The sequence below is a fragment of the Alexandromys fortis genome, unplaced genomic scaffold, assembly GCF_014885135.2.
Source record: "Alexandromys fortis isolate MF-2015 unplaced genomic scaffold, M_Fortis_MF-2015_v1.1 scaffold_50, whole genome shotgun sequence".
Lineage (NCBI taxonomy): Eukaryota > Metazoa > Chordata > Mammalia > Rodentia > Cricetidae > Alexandromys > Alexandromys fortis.
Genome location: NW_026067932.1, coordinates 8,965,572 through 8,975,867, shown reverse-complemented (window position 1 = coordinate 8,975,867; position 10,296 = coordinate 8,965,572). Strand labels below are relative to the sequence as shown.

Below are 10,296 nucleotides of genomic sequence, written 5' to 3'. Positions count from 1 at the left end.
CGGAACTGTCCAGGTGCGGTGCCCGATGCCCGAAGCGTGGCTCCTTCCGATTGGGCTTGACCAGCAGCTTTCCTCCAATCGGATGGCTCCGCGGGCCCCTCACACGCCGGGCCACCCCTTGGCCTGGGAAGCCTTGGCCTCCGAGGAAAACCGTCCAATGAACGCAGCGCAGAGCATGTCCGTCCTTTCCTAGAGGTCCCGGGGAACCACTTCCGGCTCCTACAGAACGTTTATTCCGTGACTAGGGGAAACCGTAGCCAAGACAACGCGTTTTTTATCCTTTTCCCGTCTGCGACGGGGGTCACGTTGGGAGCCATTTCAGCCTTACGTTCGCCGTCACCTCTCTGTTCGGCGTTGTTTTTCGAAATAGAGGAATATGTAGGGGGTTGAATACCCTCCCGGGTGCGTGTGGATGGTGGGGGAGAAACTACAGTTCCTGGCATGCAACGCGCTAGGCTTATGAATGCTGGGAGTCGTAGTCTTTGGCATCTAAGCCAGTTTGGCGTAGTTTGGTCTTCGCGCACTCTCCTGTCTCGTGTCTGCGGAAATTGTGTGCTGAGTGATCTAGGACTTCCATCTCATTGCAGATTAGGTCTATGCTTGTTTCAGGACTCTAATGCACAGTCTTCAGAGGCGGACCTGGAAAGCCGCCCCGCGTGGCCCCAGCCAGAGGGCGAGCCCTGAATTCTGGGCTCCGCCTCTGGCCGATGGTGGCACGCGGGTTTCCAGGTCGGCCTTCCAGTGTGTCACTCCGGGCTCCTGGAGCCTTCAGCTCCACCTGGCGTTTCGCTGTCCCCATCTCCTGACCTTTCTTGGCTTAGTTTGCAGTAGAGGATGACTGAGTTTCCCAATCCCGACGAGGGACGCTTTAAGGACTCAAGCTCCTTCGACATCCCCATAAATACCAAGGAACGACCTGGCAGTCCCACAGCCTCTCCACGAATCAGCTGCACCGCGCGCTGGTGAAGTCCAGGCTAGCACAGAACAGGAAAGGACATTTGCTGATACTTGAGAGCAAAAGCCGCAGGGCTTGCGAATAGCCTGGACCGAGGCTTTGAAACTTCGTAGAAACCTCTTTCCGCCTTCCGAAAGACAGCAAAGGGGCCCCTTCTGGTGAGGGAAGCCCCTAACGCCAGCTTGTGTATTCTGAAATGTTTTCTAAACTCTTTAGACTTATTTTTAACACATTTTCCACCAGCGCGTGTGTCTTTTGACACACCTGCTCCATCACCGCTTCCTCCAAGAAAACTGGAGTTGTTTTCTGAGCATCCAAATTCCTGAAGGCAGGCTTTTCAGTGACAGTGTCCCTTTGTCAACTTCCGGAATTCAGACTTGCTGATCTTGAATCTGTGGTTTGGTGTTTACATAATGTGGCGATGCCTTATTTACATCTGCCTGATTTACCTACCTTTACCGAAGCACAGAGAAGCCTAAGACGCAGGCTTTATGCCTCTCTGCTTGTGTTTGTATAGCACATACCAGGATCTTATTTCTTTCTGTTTTCAGAAAAAGATGTCCGTTTCTGCGTTTCACAGCCCAACATCACTTTTTTTTTTTTTTTTTTTTTTTTTTTTTTTTTTTTTTTTTTTTTTTAAAACGGAGCAAGTAAGCATCTGTTCTGAAACTGCGTACAGATACATCTTAACTGGCCAGTGGGGGCTGGGGGCAGATTGGGGCTGCACCTGGGAGGAACTGAGAATGAGATTTGTCCTCCAAAATAAAACTGCTGTTTGTGGGAAGAAGTTTCTGCAGATGATGGGAGAGAGAGAGAGAGAGAGCGAGAGAGAGAGAGAGAGAGAGAGAGAGAGAGAGAGAGAGAGCGCGAGAGAGAGAGAGCGAGCTCTCGCAGAAGAGGTGGTCCACCCTCATCTGACTCAACTTTGCTCTTTTGATCCTTTGAGCTTGCTGGCTGAGTTCCCTGTAAAATAAACGGGTATTCGAGGAGAGGCCCAGTGGATAAAATGATTACTCCACTTGCACTATGACCTGAGTTAGGATTCTCAGTCCTTGCGTAATGATCAGACGCTGGTCTGTAGCCCCAGTGCTGGGGGTGGGGTGGTGAAGGTAGGTGGTGAAGGAAGGTGGTGCATGGGGGTGAAGTCTCAGGCCAGACTACTTAGTCAAAATAACAAACTCCCGGTTCAGTGAGAGGATAGAGGAACACACACACACACACACACACACACACACACACACACACACAGTTTCTGGGGTTCCTAGTGAGTTTTCCTCGTGTCCGTTTTTCTGACTTTTGTCCTCTGACCCATCTCTAGTTTCCATTTTGCTCTGTCCTTCCCCCAGCGCCATACTGGATGGGGTTTTTAAACTCCTTACCTTTGGATCTGATTCTCTTGCTTCCTAGTGAGCCACCCTGTGAGTGCTGGGGACTGAACCCTGGTCCTCTTCATGAGCAAGTGTTCTTATCCACGGAGCCATCCGTGGCTGTCCTGGAACTCACTGTGTAGCCAGGTCTGGCCTCCACTCGCCGCTGCCTCCCAGGTGCTGGGATTAAAGCAGCGCACCATCAGTCCTGACTAGTTCTCTTTAACGCGTGCGTTTATGGCTACTACTGTCAATGGCTACCTTGGTTGTGATTTTTGTCATAGTTCTTGAGCAGCTCTAAGGCCATTGGTCCCCTGACTTGCAGTTAAACTTGGAAGGAAAATCCAGATAGGCAAAGGGGAATACAGTTGGGGGTATGAATAGCTCCCCCACTGAGCCATCATTCCAGTCCCATGGGTAGTTGTCTTCACGGGCAGGAGACTGGCTTACAGTCTCTTGACACTTCAGGTCTATCCTCTATAATGTGGAGACATTGTAATGAACACATTCTGAGTCAGCCTGCCCTGTGGATAAATCTTGATGTCCAGGCTCCTGTGATGATCCAGTGGGTAAAGACACTTGCTACCAAGTTTGCTAATCTGAGCTCATTCCCCGGAACCCAAAATCGTCCTCTGACGTCTTCCCGTTGGCTGTGGCGCACACACGCCCCCACCCTCAATAAGTAAATTAGTTATAAAGTAACTGTGACTTTGGACACGTTGCTTATCCTGTCGAAATTTTTGCTTCCTATCTGTGTGGTAGGGTGGTGGTCTCTCTCTCGTGGGATTATTGAAGCAATCCAATGCAGAGAGTTTGTACGTTTTTAAAAAAAGGCATGTTAGGCGATCTTAGGAACTCTTTTATGCTTCTGACATGTTTTACCATAAAGGAATAAATACAATTTAAAAAGTAATATCTGGCGTGGAAGTAAGGTGTATCGAGAAAAAGCTCGAATGGTGAAGTAGTTTTTGTAACTATGTTTAGCCCTCGCAGGTATATAGCTGTGGCTTCACTGGAGTGTTTTCCGTTAGCTCAGTGGGATTAAACTTCAGCAGGTGGGATGTATGTGAGCTTGTAGAACTGAAGATGAAGCCACAGAGCCCAATCGGGTCAGGGATACAGACTTTGCTTGCCCACCGCCACAATCTTGATCTTGGTCTTTGGCCTGTTTTCCCCCATGTTGTCCTCCGCTTTGTACCTATTTCCGTTCTTGCTCTGACCATCATGAGTCCTCGTGGCTGTTGCGGCTCCTCTTGACTTAGTGTCCATTTGTGGACTTGCCTTCCTTTTCTCTCTGTCACCCTGCATTGGTCTTTATGTTTCTATGGGGCAGAAGTAGCGGTTGGTCGGAACACCTGGGAAGGTGGGCTGGGACTCTGGGGAAGGATGGAAGCCCTGTGTCCTTTGTCTTATGCGTCGTTAGTTCTTCCGCTAAAGGTTTGTGGGGAGTCAGGGAAGGACACAAGCTGCTGGTCATCCTAAAATACATCTGTTTGCCCTTTCCCGCCCTTCCATAACCAGATTGACTGCGGCATCTCTTCCCCAGGACACAATTAATTCAAGACGCGACCTCAGCAAAGCTGACTGGTTGTTAATAGGACAGCTGAGGAGGAGACTCAAGCTATGGACCTTGGCCGTTGAGCCAGGCTACAACTTGTCTTGTTCCAAGTGCGACGTCACCCCTAAGCTGCTGAAATGAACCCGAAGTCAAGCGAACCTGTAGCAAGGTACAGCAGCCAACCCATCTTAAAACTCCAGAAACCCATCCGACCGTACGTCTGCTCCACTCTAGACGACTTCCAAGAAGAGAGAGACTTCTTGGCCAACACCATCTTCCCTCGACTTAATGACTTCTGCAGCCCCCGGGGCACCTACTTCAAAGCTGTGGACCTGAGGTGGTCCGCCGTGAAGGTCCGTAAGTCCTTCACCGCCAACCTGTTCCGCCAGCATGCCTGTCTGCGCTCGCAGAGCCTGAAGCTCTGCCTCGACTATGTGGATAGCTGCTTCCCCTTCTTCATCTGCCTGCTGGGGCAGACCTACGGGGATTTCCTCCCCGGCTACACACCCTTCGTGTTCACCAAAGTCAAGGACTTCACAAGTCTGTCCAAGGGTGAACAAAATCTGTACATCGCTGCCAAAAATGGCTACCCTTGGGTCCTGCAGACTCCCACCTGCAGCCTGACGGAGTTTGAGATCATGCAGGCGGCATTTCAGAAGGAGTCCCCCTTTCAGTTCTTCTACTTCCGGACCTCGAACTTGCTGCTGAGGACTTTCAGCGAGGCGGAGGAGGAGGAAGAGCTGTCCCCAGCTTCTCTGATGAAACAAGAGGAAAAGCTGAGAGTTGGAAAACTGAAGGCCAAGATCATTGGTAAAGGGCTTCAGGTCAGATTCTACAGAGACCTGGACGAGTTGGGGGAGATGGTTTTCAAGGACTGGTCTGCTGTTGTGGAAAAGCTCTATCCAGCCCCTACGATCATGGAAAACATAGGTCAGTAAATGCAGGGATGGCTAGGCCCGCCATTAGCAATCAGTGTCTCCTGGGTCTTCTGGAGAAGGAATTAAAAAAAGAAATTTAATGTGTGTGTGTGTGTGTGTGTGTGTGTATGTTTGTGTGTGTGTGTGTGTACACACATGCACCATGACTACACCATGGTGCCTTTGAAGGGCAAAGGACAACTTGGGGAGTCCTTTTTTCCCCCTTTGTCCTGTGGAGGCAAAATCTCTCACTTCTGGTAGCCAGCATACTCCCACATACTGGCCCACAGTTTCCTGTCTCCACTTCCCATCCCACAGTGCTGGGGGTGACAGATTCCGGCTCTCACATCTGGCTTTTTGTGAGCTGCAGGAACAGAGCTCAGGTAATCCAGTTTGTGCAGGGAGTGGCTTTGGCCTGCTGAGGCAGCTCGCTGGCCCACGAAAGGGACTTTCAAATAGTTGAATATACTTACTAAGCATTTTAAATTTTTACCATAATCTTGTAGCATATGTTGTTCTCTTTAAAAATATAGTTGTGTGTGTGTGTGTGTGCATGCGCCTGAGTGCACGCATACACACTGTGTTCATGCAGGAGCCTGAGGAGGCCAGAAGAAAGTGTCAGAACCCCTGGGACTAGAGTTCTAGGCAGCTGTGGGCCAGCAATGGATGCTGGGAACTGAACCTGGGTGCTCCGTAAGAGGACTCTTGGCACTTACCATACACCTGGAGATTATTAGACGTTAGAGCAGAGAAGACCCAGAACACTGGCATCCACGTGTAGGTCTAGAGGGGCGTTTTCACCCAGGCTCGATTTTTGTCCCCTCTGGTCTCATCTGCAGAGAATCGTGGTTGTCATAAGTGAAGAAAAGCACCGTGTCTAGTGGGTAGAGGCTGGGGACGTAACCGCACAGGACAGACCTCCACGATGCCGGCTGTCTGGTCCTAAATGCCAGTGTGCCACAGTTAGGGAAGGATCCTTTATTGTCTAGTGATGTGTGCATAGTGTCACATTTAACCTTTAAGGTGTAGCTCTTGAAGGAAAACCTTCTGGTCTGGCTGATGAGTGTGTGAAAACGGCCATGCCATGGTTAAGCATCTTCCCAGTGACACACGACTCCTAAGGGACCCATCCAGGTCTTCAGGTCAGGCCCCTCTGATTCTCACATCCTTGTCTGAGGATCCTTTACTACTCTGAGGAATCCACAAATTAACTAATATTCCATTCTGGGTCTGCTGGATTAGAATTTGCATTTTAGGGAGCTGACTAGGAGATTTGCGCACGAGCTAAAGTGAGAAGCCCCGCCCCACATCATATCGCCTCCGAACACAGCAGTTTAGTTAGGGTTCTGAAAGTAATGTCCTGTGAGTGTGCACGTGGGCGATTGAAAAGCCAGTAGCGCTTAAGAGTGCGGCAGGGGTTCTTCACCCAGACAGGCTTCAGGATGGAAAACTCGTCAAGTAGCACGAAAGGAGAATTGTCCACATGCATGTGGTATGTTTACGGGTAAGAAGATGACTATGTTTGGTCACACGCTCAAGGAACGACGCACAAATGTTGCAGTTTCTATTGTAAGGGCTAGTGAATGTGGGCATACAACGTCACAGTAGCTGGTGTATTCTCAGATCCTGTCTGGGACCAGAGAGTCAAGAGACCTTATAACGTGATTAGGAGCAGGGGTGGATGTGGTGACTCTAAGTGCTGGTGACGTGAAACTGTTTGTCAGCCAAACCATGAGGGATCCCAGAAAAGAACATCGTCAGTCTGTCAGTCTTTTGGTCGTAAGTGACGTCAATAGAAAAGGAGGCTCACAGAGTTTGGGCCCCGTTCCATCCTATTGCATTAAAACTTGCTTACAGAACTACAGAGACGGGGCTTAGCTCTGGTTCCTGCAGGCTTCATCCCGGTGCTCAAATGGTAGCCCTGGGCTTGGGTCTCAGCTGGGATCTGCTATCCTGACGTGGGCTCAACACCTTGAATTCCCTGTCGTGGAAGGAAAACCGACTGCAGCAGCTCCAGGTTCAAAGTCAGAAGGATTGACTCTGAGTCTTAGAGTGGGGTCTTCTGTCTCTGAGCGCCTGAGCTGGGTCATATGTTTGTACTTGACTCAGTCACTGGGGCAAAAAAAAAAAAAAAAAAAAAAAAAGAAGAAAAAGAAAAAGTGACATTCTGCTGAGCTAATCTTGTATCGGGAAGAGCAGTCATGAGCTGAATGAAGAGTGAGAACTGAGGCCAAATGAGGCCCAGATGCTAACCCAGTGCTGCTCCTGAACTGCGGTGCAAGCCAGGGGATGCGAGGTGGCCAAGAAAAGGATGGCTGCGGGGACAGCGTTCCGGACTCTCGGTCCAGCCTGTGCTAGGTCCTAGAGTTTCCAGTTCCAAGCTGTTGAGTTTGCAAGCTACTCTTGATAAGCACTAGTTTCTTGTATAAAACAGATCAACAGTTAATACCTCGAAAGTAATAAAAACAAGCGAAGCATCTAAACACAGTGCCCAGAACATGTTAGCCCCAGGAAATTCTTACAAAGGACGAATGACAACAAATGGGATCTGGAAGAGTACCTGCATCTGACTAAAGTTCAAACTGCGGCTCATATTAATTAATATTCTTTTATTGATCTCGACCTGAAACCCTACCTGATTAACAGTGGCTAGTGTGTAAAAGAATCGGGCTTTTCTGTATGTCTGGAATAAGGCCACCTTGTTTCGTTACGGTATTTATGTTAGTTCTTGAATGTTCTGGATATGCACGCGTGTGTAGGATGCACATGTGTCTGCAGAGGGCACTTGTGCTGCAGTAGGCATGTGGAGGCCCGAGGGTAGCACCGAGGAATTGCTTTTCTCCTTCTTTCAGGGATAAACTCAGGTCTTGTCCGGCCTCGTTAGCCCTCAGTTTTGAATATTATCGAAAGGTTAGCTTACTTTAGACTTTCTTCTTGTTTCACTCTTACTTTCAAATTACATGTGTGTACGTAGGTGTGAGGATGCATGTGGAGGTCTGTGCTCATGAGTGCAGGTGCTCTCTGACCCCAGAAGGTGCTGAGGTTAAGGTAAATTGTGAGCCGCCTGAGGGGGTGCTGGGAACTGAACTCAGGCCCTTGGCAAGAGCATATGCACTCTTAACTGCTGAGCCATCTCTTGAGCCCCCAGGCTTTGTTCTTAAATGGATTTATATACACTCAATGAATAAGAAGATTCATAATGGGTTCTATAATATCAATTGTTTATACTATATGAATTATAAATGTACAATTAAATAATGTTAATGTAAATTATTTATATTACATAAATTATAAAAATGTTTTGGGAGCAGGTGTTAAATTCTTTCCTTCTGGCCCCTTTAATAATAACTCAAGTGGAGTGAGGCTCTCATAGTCTACAGCCAGGGCCGTAGAAAACCATTTGGTCAGCTGGTAGCCGCTGAAAAGCAATGTAGAGTTGTCAGTGTATATGTGTGTGTGTGTCTTCATGTATGTGCAGGTACGTGTGGTGGCTGGGTCAGCTGCACCTGTCATCTGTTGGGTCCAGGGGGGTCACGCAAAGATGGGGGCAGACCACCAAAGTCTAATAACCCAGAAGCAAACTTTATTCCTGAAACCAGAATCCAGGAAAAAATTTAAAAAATAAAATAAAAAATCTCCATGGGGCACAAAAAGCTTATCAACTAGCTGAGACCACAGCCAGAGATGTTTGTTTGTTTTTGTAAGACTGTGGCAGAGGCCATTTTCTGAACCCACTTTTGTTTTTGTTTTTGTTTTTTCAAGACAAGGTTTCTCTGTAGCTTTGGTGCCTATCCTGGAACTAGCTCTTTGACCAGGCTGGTCTCGAACTCACAGAGATCCATCCGCCTGCCTCTGCCTCCCGAGTGCTGGGATTAAAGGCGTGCACCACCATCACCTAACTTGAACCCCCCTTTTTATATAGGGACACCAAGCATTTGGTCTGAACAAAGGAATTTTTACAATCTCAAGGTAAAATTCAGATATAGATTGCCTTACTTTACAATCCCCATTAACAGAGTTTCTCAGTTAAACTAATGTTTGCACTTAATCTGTTGTCTGCCTTGGTACTTCCAGGCAGTGTTTACTGAAGCCCTGTGCCTTCCCTTTAATGTTGCCAGTTTCACATAGCAGGGATAATGATAACCCAGAGGTCATATATCTATTTCCTAAAAGTTGACTCAGCTCATATCCGTAGGCTAGCTCTCAGTTTGCAGAGAGATGCTCTGGCTTTGTAAATAGAGCTATGGGTTGTAAAGCAGAGTAACCCACTGTTAATAGTTCATCCTCAAGCTGCTGAGAAAGCTGCTAAGAGTCTCTTCTCATTCTCCTAGGCTTACATTTATACTTTTTTTATTTCTACATTCCTATTTTTGGAATCCACATTTTTATATTCTAATTCTCGGACCCTTCCTCATCCTCACGCTGATCATCTTGTTTCAGCGAGGATTCGACTCTTAGAAGTTCCATGACACATGGATGGGAATGCTGTACAGAACCCTTTCTTTGTGAGCTTTCAAAATGAATGTCAAGTCCTTCTACTGTTCACAAAGAAACCGATGCAGTGGTGGTCAAGGTTAGTTCAGGAAACTTGTAAGGTCGTCCTAAATTCTGTTGAAGTCTTGGATCTTAGAGCTGGCCTTGGCCAAACTGGGTGTCTAAGTCTATTCTGAGCCAAATCTCAACCTCAGGGAGGCTCAGTTAGTTGTGGAGGTACAAGCTGTGTCTTTTGGGAATCTACCAGACCAACTTTTGTTTCATTTATTGATACTTTCCTTCATTCCCCACCTCCCACGTCTGCAAGCAGATTAAACTTGGGAATCCACGTCTCTTCAAAGACAGGAGGGTATTTTGGTAGGCCAGAATGCCCTGACCCTAACCAGGCAGTGGGTTTGGAACTGAAGCAAATTGGAGCCGGAATGAGCATTAGAGATCATCTAGTTATCTGGTCCTCCATATGTATCAGAATTTAGAAGACCCCCCCTATGGCAAAGCTGCATCTATGCCTATGGCTATCGTCCATGTTGGAACATTTTACCTGAAGAAGAAAAAGCTGTCCTCCCCAACCTGTGCCCTGGAGAACATGCATGTACACACTTGCCTGAAAACTGAACCTCGGTACTAGCTAGCAGTTGGAATAGAAAACAGAACGTATGTATCAAGTCTAAGTTTGCTTTTAACCCTTGTTGCTCCCAGGTCATGAAAGTTGCATTCCGCGTACAAATGGCACCAGGAAGGTTACATGGTCTGCCCATGGCAGTGGTTTCCAAGCTGTGGGCCGTGGCCCTTTGGGGAGGATGCATGTCAGACATTTATATTATGATTCATAGCAGAGGAAAAATGACAGTTAAGAAGTAGCAACGAAGTAATTTTATGGTCGGGGGTCGCCACACCACGAGGAACTGTGTCAAGGGGCTGCAGCATTAGGAAGGCTGAGAACCCCTGGGCTATGGTTGTTCTCACTATTATATACATTGGGCTGTAGAATATGGCACAGCCATA

The 10,296-nt window shown here is 47.9% G+C and overlaps 1 protein-coding gene across 1 annotated transcript in view; it reads left to right on the top strand.

Annotated features, from left to right (window-relative positions):
- Nucleotides 1-510: 510 nt before the first annotated feature.
- The window catches only part of LOC126503720 (tetratricopeptide repeat protein 41-like), a 55,982-nt gene continuing 46,196 nt past the window's right edge, over nt 511-10,296 (top strand). The window contains exons 1-2 of the mRNA XM_050145562.1: nt 511-1,113; nt 3,844-4,810. Coding sequence (XP_050001519.1) covers nt 4,018-4,810 — 793 coding nt within the window. The 5' untranslated portion in view covers nt 511-1,113; nt 3,844-4,017. The remainder of the gene's footprint in view (nt 1,114-3,843; nt 4,811-10,296) is intronic.